Source organism: Galendromus occidentalis, unplaced genomic scaffold (genome assembly GCF_000255335.2).
Source record: "Galendromus occidentalis unplaced genomic scaffold, Mocc_1.1 scf7180000077429, whole genome shotgun sequence".
NCBI classification, from domain to species: Eukaryota; Metazoa; Arthropoda; class Arachnida; order Mesostigmata; family Phytoseiidae; genus Galendromus; species Galendromus occidentalis.
In genome coordinates this window covers 176,801-190,809 of record NW_003805417.1, presented here as the reverse complement: position 1 = coordinate 190,809, position 14,009 = coordinate 176,801, and the positions used below count along the sequence as shown (strand labels likewise).

The 14,009-nt window shown below is 51.5% G+C and overlaps 1 protein-coding gene across 1 annotated transcript; it reads left to right on the top strand.

The window, feature by feature from the left end:
- The first annotated feature begins 4,914 nt into the window (after window positions 1-4,914).
- LOC100909305 (solute carrier family 12 member 9) lies at window positions 4,915-13,782 on the top strand. Its single transcript, XM_029111289.1, has 9 exons — window positions 4,915-5,096; window positions 8,789-8,952; window positions 9,056-9,190; window positions 9,326-9,460; window positions 9,624-9,989; window positions 10,098-10,442; window positions 10,547-10,911; window positions 11,037-11,921; window positions 12,237-13,782. Exons 1-9 carry the CDS (start codon window positions 4,915-4,917, stop codon window positions 12,468-12,470), a joined length of 2,811 nt encoding a protein of 936 aa, XP_028967122.1. The 3' UTR covers window positions 12,471-13,782.
- Window positions 13,783-14,009: the final 227 nt, after the last annotated feature.

Sequence of the window (14,009 nt, the reverse complement as noted above, 5' to 3'; positions counted from 1 at the left end):
GAAATGTCAACAATAAACTGTCACAAATTCCCGAAACTGAAATGCTCGACGTCGACGTGCGTCTGCTTGAGAACTCGCGTAGAGTTCAGCGTCACCTGAGCGTCTTGTTCCTCGTGAACGACGACAGAGCAGCTGCTCCGAGCCGCGGCTACGACCATGAACCCCTATAGGTGTCGGATATTCTCGCTAAGCAACAAGTTGACTACGAAGGGGTATCGCCACTCACCTAGAGCAGTATGGAAACGGACGACTGACGACCTGCCGACCGGAAATCCATCTTGGAACGGCTCGCTTCTGTCGGCCACTCAATCAAAGTAAACTCCACGAACTTATGCCAACATCTGTACTATCTGGGGTCGATGCTGATGCCGTTGGCCCACCTACTCGTTCCGAAGCACAACACCGATTCGTTGCCCCTCGGAAGCTTCCACGGCGTTTCACAAACCTCAAAAGTCAACGTCGGTCGTCGACAATGGTGGCCACGACGACGACGACAACAATCACTGAGCAGCACTGTTCAAACTCTTGTGAATGGGGTTCCCGCTGCTGCTACTGCCATTCGTCCCGAGGGGTGAATGGGAGCTCAACAAAAACAGTTCACGTGCGATGGCCGAGAGCCGAGTTCGAACAACTGTCGAGACGGGAGGGCTTCCGTCAGCCTACTCATTCATGTTCTCGGCAACGAGTCGCCGTGGGGTCGTTCTTCATTTGCGTCGCCGTACACAACGACGACGACGTCAAACGAGTGTTGTGAGAAGAGGTGATACAACACCAACCACCAACAACAGACACTACCAACACACCACCACTACTATACAGACTCTCTACTCTCTGCTACTCTTGTCGTCGTCTACGCCATAGGACCGCCTAGCAGACGACGCTGAGGGAGAGAGGGGGATCGGTTTCGGATTCTCAACTCTGGTCACAGGGCACTTCTACCCGATGGGTACTGCTTAGGTCTGGAACGTGTGGAACTCGAGTTCATCGCGCTCCCTACCGGAGATCCGCGATGGATCACCTCACAATGTCACTCGTTCCCATCGGATCGAGGCTCTCTCCCTCCCCGTACGGCCACCATCTTGGCCGACTGTGTTCCCTTGCCACCCACCTATCCGCCATGTTAAGTTCATGCTGTTCCCGTTCGCCTCGCTGAGACGAGCGCCGTGCATACCCTAGGACGAATCTTGAAGTTTCTCCACGACATATGGTGATCTTCTTTCCGGGATGGCATTCCAGTCTTTTTCCGGAGCCCGGAATGGCTGCGACAATCTGGGATGCGCCCTGGAAGCGTTGGGATACCTTCGTCCGACTGTCTGGGGAGGGCTCAGAGCTCGGGGAAACCGTTGGATCGAACTGGACATGGGAAATTATGGCGTATCAGCGAATTGAATTTCGAAGATATCAGAGCTTGAACCTCGGCTCTCTCCAGGTCCCCAGGACTGCCCGCTTTCTTCAGTACTGCACGGGAAGCGGCGTCGGGGAACTTTGGAACAAACTTGACGAATGTTATTACATCATCATGTATGGTGATCGCTCGCTGACCTTCGGAATTTCGATATGCAGTTTTCGCGGGAGGAGTAAATATGAAGACTCCATAATCAATCATCTGAACTCACAGATGACAATGTCACTCGATCTCATGGGGGAAAATTCCTCGAAAACGAGAATGAACCCTGAAGAGCGAGTAGCACCTCCGATATGCCGGAAGTCTTCTCGCGGTTGTAAATCTCATATCGATAGAGCTGTATCAAGGTGGACGTATTAAAGAGACCTAACCGAAGTTTTTCCGCGTCGACACAGCTTCGTGAGCCGACTATCCTACGATACCCCTCGCGGTCGCTCTCGACGCGGATGTCGCCAGACGGGAAGATTCGGTAGCTTCGACTGTACGATGGAGATCGCAGGGTCTCCTCAGAGCGAGTCCGCGGGGGAACGAGCTCCGAGGAGGAGCCATAAAGCTATCCATATTGCCTAGTTGGTGACCGGATTGATGAAACTTGTGGTCGATTCATATCATCCTCATGAATCATCATCACTCAATACAATCGGGCAGGTTCGATGGCAGGGTTGCCCCTCTCGAATCAGATGAGTCGCTTAGCGAGGACCATTGCCAGAGAGCTTCTTCGAGGAGGGGGGCAAAACTGCTCTTTCCCAGGAAACCCCTGCATGCGCTCCTGAGTCGCCGTTGGCTGCGGAGCTCTTGAATGATTATCATCTTGTCGCCCGCATCTATCTTGTTGGGGAAACGTAGCGCTAGACCATTCAGCAACAACATTCTCTGGCTCGGAGATTTTTCTCCGATACGCGGAATCATCCTAAATGCGCTGAGGTCGGCTGTCTCGATTGGTTTCGAGATTATCCCTATCGCGGCTGCCATGAGTGTGCTTCTCCGGGCTAAATCAAGACCATTGAGGGAAGATTCCGCGGAATCCCAGTTCTGAAAGATAATGACTGTGTTTGAAGAATTCGACAAGCCTCTTCCGGACCGAGGGTATGAATATCCTGAGCCTGGGAACCGTCAGAGATCCGCGGTGTGGCGAGCGGACTGCGCTTATCCGCTAAGTAAGGGATGAATCCAGTTTCGCCTCGACTGCCCACAACTTCCTGCGCGCGGGAGCATCTCGAATCAAGTTACGAAAAGCGTCCTCGATATGGGGTCGGAGAAATCTCGACGCCGAGTGAGCTCCCTCGCGACGGTCTCGCATCTTACGGCCGCGTTGAGGATCGTGTGAGCACTGACGCGGAAACAATGAATCGTATCGCTGTTTCTCCTGACAATGGCACCACGACAGAACTTGCTGCCGGAACTCCGTGTCAGTCCCGTAGGTCAAGGCTGGCAATCAGCTCGTCTCCCGTGAATCATTCATTGACCAATCGTTACTCAACCAATTAATTGACAATCTCAGCTGAGACTGCTGCATCGGGATCGGGAGCCTGATTGGCGCCAGGCAAAGTACAGGCCGGCAAAACCGTCACAAGGAGTGTTTTGGCGACGCAACATCCCTGTCAGCCTCATCAGTGTCGTCTCGACCGCCATTGGTAGCTTTTGTCTCCGGAACGATTCTCTCTTGATAGGGGCATGTTTCTCGAAGTGTTGGTTCTTTCGTTCTGTGTGCAGGGTTTCGTGATGGAGCAGCAAGAGCCGGGAGCCGTCGATACCTTGTTGGGTAACTCCGTCAAATTTTTTGATCCGCTTCCCAACCTGCCCTGTAGGTTGCGCATCAGATCATATGTAACGATCGGCCGACTTGGCGCCATCTTCTGACGTTTTAGATCCGTGATAGCTTGTGCATAACAATCGAACTCAGCGCCTTCTGTGATCTAAATGTCACCTTTCTCTTTTCTCTTCCTTGTCCGAAGATCGAAGTAATCCCTGTACCTGCGGAATCACCGACACGGAGTCGGTTTGTTGGAAAGGAGAGACGTACATAAACAAGTGTTTCGCCGTTTGCGAGGGAGCTGATCCGAAAGACTTGGTAGCAGGTGATTGCGATTGATGCGCCGATTGCTCGACGATCTGGGAAATACATCATCACCGTCATGAGACCCTGTTCGGAATCCGTTAGAACGACACTGTGAATGTTTATTCTCTATTTTTGAGGTGGCGCTCCGTCCCTTGCGGGTAGCACGACTAAGAATAAATTGTCCGTTTGACGAGCGGAGCGATATGTAATCTCATGGAATCATGAGACGCCGGGGTTCTGTCCTCTTAGAGAACAAATCAGCAAGTTTCACAGGGCGTGGCGGGCCGCTGCGAGCATCTGATATGCATTTGAGGTTCTTCCCATCTCCGAGTTGTTCCTCGCGAAACTTCTGCGAGACTTCCGTGTTTTTTAGCCAGGTAGCACGAACTCAGAGCTGGACTGCGAGTGCCTACCAGGAGAATCGCATCGGAATCGCTGTTCACAAGCTCGACCCTTGAGGCAGAAAATACATGAATCAAATACTCGACTGATGTGTAAACGGATAAATGATGCGCCCGCCCCCTCATTAGGGTGGTCGACCTTAAGAGAGTGAAACTCGATAAATCCCAGATATCCCACAGAGTCTTCGGAGACACGAGATCTAGGCACATCTTATCGCTTTCGATGATGTCTATGGAAGTGCTTCTTTCTGTATACGACGCATCGATGGAAGATCTGCGGGAATCTCACCCTCGCAAGCCCTCATTTCCCCGAGTAGAAGTTTCAGAACGCATAATTCAATTTTGAGCACGCAAGAACTCCGTGGGATAGATGGAGAAACTCCATTCATGTATTTGGAGTAGACACGGCAATTCCTTTGCACTCTATCACGCGAAGGACAAGATCGTTGGGAAGGCATATCGCGGGAGATCGGACTGAGAGCAGTGCGATTGAGCGCGCGATCTCAGGAATGCGTGCATTCTCCAAGCGCGATTCATACGCCTCGCGTTTCGCTATCCGTTCCTCCCCGCTGCCGAGCGTTCTGCCTCTAATGGCTATTCCATAGTTCGCTCATTGCGATAACATCGTTCGAAAGATGCTACGAGCAGGAAGGAGCTCGGATGACAGCGATTGTCTCGCTTGAGAACGCTGCAGAAGAAAGACGAATACCTCCGAGGAGATCGTCGGCGATTCCGGCCCACGGTCATGACACCTCCGAGCTGGAAGAATCTCGGAAGAGGTGAATCAGTGGTGACAGCTTCGACTTCAGCGTGCCCCAAAGAGCTAAAGACCTCCCTCGTCCGGCGGTGACAGCTGAGCCCACACACGCACTAGGGAAGAGGAGGACGACGACGGCGGCGGCGACTCTTCGGCGGAGTCTAGAAACGTAGCGACGTTCCACTTTTTCACTCTAGTGTCGAAGATAAGCAGTGATTCAAGGAATACATCCCTTATCGCCTCTCTGGAGCAGCGGGATTGAACGGAGCTCGACCTCCACGTGAGCCACGATATGGCTTACATGCGGCAAAAGGAGGAAGTTGTCGTTGTCGGTGGACTCGACAACGGCGGACCCGCTCAGAATCTGACATTTTCAAGCGGGTCGATCGAGAGTTTGAGCAGTTTGGCACAAAGTGTGCTACGAATCCGGAGCTCGGACAGGACACCTCTGCTGAAAACAACCAAGCTGTGCCGGTGAGTCCTCTGAACCATGTCACATCTCGAGGTTCCAAGTTTCAGTCGCACTTTCGACGACTATTGCCAAGTGACACTTGGAGAAGCCGATCAGCTGATCCCCCGGAGAATCATTGATCTCAATCGGTGGAATCTTCGTCAATGAGCCCCGTCGGCTACCGTGCTCGCCAGCGCTCATAATCGCTCAGTAATCATATCTCGACGAGCTACTGGAAGATTCGCGGAGACCAAGATTAGAAGGAAGGGAAACAACCGGCTCTACAGGGATTCTAAAAACAAGGGGTTGAGATCCTGCCTTTGCGGAGCAGTGGTCAACCTAGCTCCCATTGTTCAGGGGCAAAATGATCTGGGATTATGGAGCGGGGACGTGGAGAGTTAGCAGTGAAGGAGACTGTCAGTCGTTGGTCGAGCCTCGCTGTCCATGTAACGGTCGGTTTCACAATTGTGTCAAAGACTTCCATCTGGCGGCGAGGGAAGTCGTTCGGAGTCCCTCTTATTTTCCATTGCTTTAGGTTTCCGCCTATCGCCCCTTCCTGTCTTCCCATGTGTGTATATGAAATCTTCGGCTATCGTGTACCTGCTCCACTCCTTTCTGTGCTGACCGATGGCTGGCCCACGATCTTTCTTCCCACACCTTCAGTGAGACTCCCGGTTTTGTTGCCGGAAGTTTGTCGATGGCGCTCAATTCGCTTCCGTCTTGAGCTCATCCCGGCTTCCCGAAGAGTTCGCGATGCAGACATAAGAGCGCCAGAAGAAGAACCGTGCCTTGTTTCATGCACCTGCTCGACGGAAAAGAAAGCGCTCACTCAGAATACGGCTGAGAGGCATCCTCTCTTGACTTCTTACTCCCCCCGTCTCGGAGTGAACCGAGTTTCTGAGGCTATTCTGCGACGCTTACGCGCTCTGTTAGGAAATAGGAGCTACCCTGCCTCGTCTAGTTGTGACGACGAGCTTCCCTTATCATCCCCGAATGAATTTCCAAGAATCATCCCCTTCGCGGTATCCCATCACACACCGATTAGAAAGATGTGTACAAACCACGCGTTCCGATTCTCCTCACTAAGGAGGAGACAGTGGAAGGAGCTCTCTCTGATGAAGTGAGTTGAGTCATGGTTCAGCGCTGAGTCTGATAGCGAGGAATGTGATTTGAAAATATTCCGACTGAAGGTCCGTTTCGCCATCGATCAATATGTGGTGACAGATTCCACAGGCTCCGAAGAGCTTTATCTCAGGTAGACAAGGTGGTGTGTTTTTCCCTCACCGGAGAGTTTCAGAGAATTTCTTGAAATCTTAGAATCCACAGCTTTAACGTGAGTACAATTCATTGACTGTGCCTCCGGAGAAATCTCAGCAGCGATGCGGGTCATTTACCAATATCATGAGTGTCATCTACCCGAGTCGGAAATTCGATCCTCGGGTAATCATTGAGTAATCATCAGGACAATCGTGTGGGGGAGGAGGGCAACAATCAAGAAAAATATCCACGAGCTCCCGCGGCTGCTCTGGCAAGCTTGAGGGCGAAGGCTGAGTCAGCTCAACTCGCATGAATCTAAGAGATTCTGGAGGCTCCCTGCTTTGTCATTCTCGGATGCGTTTCCAGGTCGCGTTGCGCGATTTCGAACCGGATCCTCAACTATGTATCGCGGCTTCATCGGATACGAATGCGTCATTGCAGGCGAGATCTGAAGTTCTCGCGAGGTGTCTCATGGAATCCGAAGTCGCTATTATGAGGTGCAGATGTCTGTTCGGGCCTCTTCGGTGCCCGTCGACATGCAGCGAAGACGTTATTGTAATCCATCCGTTCGCCCTGAATGAGAGTAGAGTACGTCAAAGGTAGAAGGGGAAACGTCGGCCTCACGGAGAGAGAAAAATATCTCTGCCAACCCGAAGGTGTTCATCCGATGCTGGCCCCAACGGGATCGCGCGGCATAGATTGAATTCTTTGCCTGCTTGATCGGCCAATGAGTGCATAAACGTTTGTCACAGGCCAACCCGCGAGTTGGCCTTTAGACGTCGCGTAGGGTTTCCCCGCCGCATGGAGCATCGAGTCGATGGTGGCGCTGAATGTTGTCTGCTGTTCCTCTGTCGCGCCCGTCGTCGTCGAACGTATCTCTCCCCCTTCCATCTATTCGTCGGCTGCTGGCCCTGCTGGTATGGGCTGCTGCTCATCGATACAGCCGGAGGAGCTTGGAAAGACTGTTGGAATCCCGGAGAATCAAAGGTGGAAACTTAATCTCTGACTGAAAGAGGAAGCCGTGTGTACGTCAGCAGTTCTCCCCTCACTTCCGCCAACGATCTCTTTCAACTGTTCGAGTGAATGACAGTTGTCGTTTGACGTTTGTGACTCACAGGGTCCTCAGCTGATCCGCGGAAGCTCCTAGAGCGGTCGGTGTCTCGATCGGCCCCCTAGGAACAAGGAGCGCCCGTCATGGAATACAATCGCATGCAAGAAGATGGCGATGTTCCTCAAACTGGTTTCCTGCCAAAGTGAGTTCCGAGCGCTCTTTCTGTTCAAAGTGACGATTTGCGCCGACTTACGTCATTCTCGCTGTGTCGGCTGCGTATCGCTGCTGCCTAATAAACGTGCCTCTATTCTAATGATTCCCGACCGCCATGAGGCTGGAAACGGTAGTCGCTACATGGTGTCATGTGTCTTTTCCCGGGTGACGTGACAGACGTCCCCAGGCGAGACTGGATCAGCTTCGGAGATCAGAGCGTAAATTATCGCGCATATTTATATGGTCGGAATCGAATGTGCGCCCGTCTTGAATGGAGAGAAGAAATCTAATGACTGGGTTTATGATTTCCCGAGAGGCTGTGAGCTCCTTCGATTCCTCTCTTGTTTATTCATCGCGACGTACGGAAGTGTTCCAGCCACCTGAGCTGCAGATTTGAATGAAGAGGAAATCGATTCTTGAGTGCTCTCCTCGATTCTGCTAATGATTTGAAGATGAGCGATGCCTCCTAAGGCGGCAGAGCCCTCTGAGAGTCCTCTCATACGCATCTGAAATCGAACAACGAACAATACGAATACCTTAGGTTGAGATAAGTGGAGCGGGTTGTGGCTGAGCTAGAGTTGGTCCCGGTCAGAGGGCTCTTACTCATCCCTGCGGTATTTCAAGCTGAGAGTACAACATCTCTGTGCATCATAGGGGCTGATCTACATCTTTTCCGCATCGATCCTGAATTCATTGAAATTTCCGAGATTGCCAGAGGATTGTCGGTCGGCCGGCGCTTTAAGGCCTACCGTGATACCCGGAGGGAACCCGGTGGATCAAGTCTTATCTCGAGAGCTGTGGTATGCGTCGGGTTTTGATTTTTGTTGACGGACAATAAGGATCGTACACTTGTCCGAGTCTCTAGCATCACATGATAGAGCCGTGTTGATCTACCCGCGCGGTATTCGAAAAGTCATAGAGAATCGCTGATGGGCGTTGTTTGAATCATCCCTGGAGCCACCGCCGAGATTCTCTTCCCTTACAGAAAGCCATGGATGAAGAAGAACTTTTGTGAGTGGGCCCTTCTGCCCTGGGAACGAATCACCCTATATGTATAAGCTTAAACTGGACTTGGATCTTTCAATTTTTTTCCTATGTGGTTGATGTGCGATTCGCGGCATGCTCGCGGTGCGATCCGGAGTCCCGGTCGAATTCTCTTAAGCTGAATACTCATGTCCGTCGCTTGGTTTGCAGATCGCTCTCTGGAGCACCACAATCCAATGGAGATTCGCTTTCGACGTCGGTCGCCATGGCCGACGACTCAAGAACGGACTCCGCCCGGGGACTCAACACATTTTCTGGGGTTTTCACTCCAGTATGCCTCTCGATGTTCAGCGCAATATTGTTCTTACGTATAGGTTCGTACAGTGTCGAAGATAGATCCGGTCGCCTCTATCGAGTAGCTTCTCGCACGGATTGGATCGCAGCCTGTTTGAAAAAAAAACTATCTCATTCCTCTAGGTTTCCTCATCGGGCATTCCGGTCTCCTTGAATGCATCGTGGAAATGGTATTGGCGTACGGAGTTCTCGTATTCACAGTACTCTCCATATGCGCGGTTTCAACAAATGGTGCCGTCGAGGGCGGAGGTGCCTACTGTGAGTCGCTTTAGATTCCTCTCGCACAAGTAGACACCTATACGTGACTCATCCCGAAAGCCTTCCGTGTCGCAGATCAAGGGCTATATTCCGAGCTTTGGTCTCAATCAATGTAGATATCCCATCCTTTTGCAGTCATGATAAGTCGCGCGCTGGGTCCGGAATTCGGAGGATCCATCGGGACATTGTTCTTCATAGCCAACATATTTTCCTCCGGTCTATACATCACGGGGTGCGTCGAAGGTATTCTTGTCAACTTCGGCCCGACAGGTGAGCAATGCATCTACGGTTACCTATCGTATCACCAAACCTACCTACCTACTTTTCTCCGACGGATGGTTCCATCCCCGAAGTACCGCGGTTCTCTTCATTTTCTCTTCTATTGCCGAGTCGCTTGGGATTCCCTCACTGAAATGATGCTCCCCTTCCCCAGGACAAGTCTTGCCCATCCTCGAAGAGTCTGCTGGTTGGAAACTCTTCTACGGATCCTGCATCAACTTGCTGAACGTGTTGGTGTGCCTTGTGGGAGCCGCTCTCTTCGCGAAGACAACTGTTGTGATTTTCGGGGGAGTTATGGCCGTGGCTTTCTCGGTCGCTGTGTCGATGCTGTTCCGAGGTCAACACATGGTTGGCACACCCAGCGAGAATACTCTCATACCGATAAACGCCACGAGGGAGTTCTTGTTCACGGGACTGAACGCAACGACATTCGGCAATAATCTTCTTTCGAACTACACCGTGGACTACACCAGCGGCGACATCACATCGTTCTCAATTGTGTTCGGTGTACTGTTCTCAGGTAAGGGATCCGCCTTGCGAGCTGGTACCTCTCATAGTCACATCCCGATCAACTGGGCAGATCCATCACGAGATCCGAGCGCATGAACGAGTTTTGCTCTTTTCTCAGGTGTAACCGGAATCATGGCTGGCGCAAACATGTCCGGAGAATTGAAAGATCCGTCACGATCCATTCCTCGAGGAACACTGTCGGCCGTCAGTTTCACCTTCGTCACCTACCTGATTCTGATGATGTTGACTGCCGCAACCTGCAGCAGGGAATTGCTCGTGAACAACTACCTGTACATGCAGTACATCGACTTTGTGCCAACCATGGTCACTGTCGGAATATTCCTGGCTACGTTCTCGTCATCCCTCAGCAACTTGATCGGCAGTTCTCGCGTGTTGGAAGCCCTCGCAAAAGACGAACTTTTCGGCTCTTTAATGACGCCCGTCGTGAAATACAATCGGGGAGGTAAGCCGCGGCCGCTCTCTCGTCATCGTCGTTGATCGGTCAATGGATGATGAAAATCTACAGTTTCAATTATTGCGAATCGACGACCGAATACGTTTTTCCAGGAAAGAATCCGTGGGTGGCTGTGCTCATCTCGTTCATGCTGGTTGAGTGCACGCTGCTGATTGGCTCCCTGAATAAGATCGCTCAGATCACTTCGGTCTTCTTCCTACTCTCCTACCTCTCGACGAATTTGGCCTGCCTGGCTCTTGATCTGAGCTCGGCGCCGAATTTCCGTCCGTCTTTCAAGTACTTCTCGTCGACCACCGCTTTCTTTGGCCTGCTGGGTTGTGGGATCATGATGTTCGTGGTGTCGCCTCTCTACGCAGCGATCGCGATTATCATGTGCCTCTGCCTCGTTATAGTATTACACATCAGATCCCCCCCGGTCCGCTGGGGCTCGATCTCCCAGGCTCTGATCTTCCACCAGGTAAGGGAGATATTGAGCATTTCCCCCATCGTAAAGGTTTTCGACTCTCTCGTGCTTCCTGACCGGCGGATAGAACCTATGAGCGTGTTCGAAATTTGACGCATCGAATTTATTCTCTTATCCAGGTCCGGAAATACCTCCTCCTGCTGGATTCTCGCAAAGACCACGTCAAGTATTGGAGACCGCAATTCCTCCTCATGTGCGCTAATCCGCGGACTGCCCTCCCTCTGATCCTGTTCGCGAATGATCTGAAAAAATCTGGTCTGTACGTCATCGGGCACGTCAAGAAAGGACGCCCTCAAGACTACCCTACGGATCCGATTCTAGACGAATATCCACTATGGCTAAGTCTGCTGGACAAAATCAAGGTCAAAGCCTTCGTCGAAGTCACGCTGGCACCAACAGTACTGGACGGTCTCCATCATCTCGTTCGAATCGCCGGCTTGGGAGCCATGAAACCGAACACGATACTCTTCGGATTCCATGACGAAACCGAGCCGAGTGATTTTTTCAACGAGCACCGATTCGAAGAGCTGAAAAATGCTCGCATCGGGAAGGATGTCTTCTTGTCGTTACGCAACGGGGAAGGCGACCGCTTGAGCAAAATCGAGTTTGTGCAGATGATCGACGATGCTCTCTACTTCATGAGCAAGAACGTTGTTTTGGCTCGCCATTTCCACAGATTGGACAAGGGAGCCATCGTGCGTTCGACGACTCCTCTGCACATCGACGTATGGCCCGTAGACTTCCTCCTGCCGAACGCCTCTGTAACGACAATTGACAACAATTGGATGTATATAATGCAGTTGTCATGCATCTTACACATGGTGCCTGGCTGGAAGAAGCACACGACCATCCGAATTTTCATGTGTGTTGCCGATGCGACCGACGACACCACTCGACATCAGAGACATTGGCAGGGCATGCTCAACATGCTCCGGATCGATGCGCGAATCATCACCGTCAAATACGATCACCTGACCGCGAAACTCGAGCAAACAGGGGCTCCCGTAAGAGCTTTTTCCTTTTTTATGGATTTATTTATTCTCGATCAAGTCGCAATCATCCCTGATTCTGGCCCCGGCCCGCGCTAGCAACGATTTACGACTTCAATTATTCTCGTCTCGATAGTCTAATCTTCGAGTCGTCCCGTGCCGTCCCCTCGGCTCCTAATCAAAGCGGAACATTTTCCAATAGTCTCCCCTCAACGTTCAGAGGCTCTATTGTTACTGTTCCGACCTCTGTTTTTTTCGTGGCCGCTTGAAGCTGCTAGTAATGGGGCAAGCGCCGTGACTTATGGTCTCTCTTTTCCTTTCCGATTCCAGGGCGAGTCCGCACCTATCGCCAGCAACACATACCTTTCGGAGTGCAACGCCATGATGCGGGACCACAGTGAACAGACGGCCGTGTCATTCCTTTATCTGCCGCAGAAAGGCGCTCGCAATAACTCAGATACGGAGCGCCTCAGGTATCTCGAACAACTGAGCATCCTGACGGCCGATCTCCCACCGACCCTGCTCGTCCACGGCATCAGCCCCGTGACGTCTACGACGCTGTAAAGCGATCACCGAACTTTCATGTACAAAGATGTAGGAGAATCGAGTGGACGAAGCACCGGCTGTCGAACGTCTCAAAATAGGGAAGCGTCAGTTATCATGGCTAGCTGATTCGATCGAAACAAACGCACACTGAAGAGCGTGTCTGGCTCTGAAGTTCGACTCGTTGCCCGCTCGACATCATCATCATCATCGCCTACTGTCTTCGAACGACGGGTTCACCGTGGAAGGATCCATTCACTTTAATTGTCGATGATCGAATTTCGGGTCGAACGTGATCTATTAACATGTGTCACAGCCTTCGATGGAGTATGCAGACGATTGAAAAGGTCACCGACGTCGACAGGTTCAGGTCACCGAGCGAGCAAGCAAGCAAGCAAGCGGGCGAACAACCAGCGTTACGTGATGCTTGACTTGAGTGAGAATGGATGCGAATTTACTGTACATCGAAAAAGACATTACAGAATGTGATCATTATCAACACAATCGCGAGAACGTCCACCCTCCTCTATTTTGTTATTACACAACTTAATCTAGTTCTACTGATAGGCTGGGAGACGAATCTTTGAGATATTGAGCCTGGACCACCGAAAGCAGCAAGATAATTTCCGATAGGATTTTTTAGTGTAGGTAATTAAAACGAGCGAAACACGAGGGGGCTGATCGGAAACCCCCTTCGCGAAAAAAGTTCAGCTCTAACGCTTTAATTTGCTTCATACGATCCGCTGCTCTGATTTGTTACTTCTCGCTTCACTAAGCCATCGCTTCCCCCGAAACCTGAGGGAAGCTCGAGATAGACCATGGCATTATGGTCTCGGATGAGAATTCACATGTCTTTTTCGTTCGCCGCATCTCTACACCCTGCACGAGATCGGCTGTGCCGACATCGGATCATGCCTTCAATAGAGCAAACATTGGGGTATGGTACGTCTGAAGAGCCGCGCTCCGTCGGCCTCGCATAGGCTGTGAGTCTGTGATGTGAGAATGATGAAGAGAAACGTTAGGCAAATGATTATATATAGAACGCGTATTTCCCGTCCCCGGGTACTCCCTCACTGAGTCGTCCCCGATCCCGACGCGGTCGCTGCGATGCCAGAGTATATGATGGCTTCTCCATCTCTGCGGCAGTTTACTGCGGCTCGCTCGCGGACAGGACACACAATGTTTTTGTCGGGTTTGGCACTCGATCGCAGGATCACTACGAAAACGGAAAAATGTCAGGGAACGATTTTTGCCGGAGCAAAAACACCGTGGGAGCCACCGCCTAGGGAAAAACGAAATATTATTATTTATAAAGCAAAATAAAGAATATTGTCGGTTAGGTGACCTTATTCCGTTTCGCTACAATTTTCGTGGGTAGGGGGCGGTTCGCGTTGAGAACGCCGCCGACGAGCCGAGCAATATATCTCGGGCGCACTTTTTATCCACCCTTCGGGGAAGCTAAGTCCAAATCCTCCCGCATCAGTGAACGTTTTGTGTTCGAGCGTCCCGGCCTCTTTTGTGCTGGCGAGCCAAACGAATGCTTATTAGGGGATCAACTCC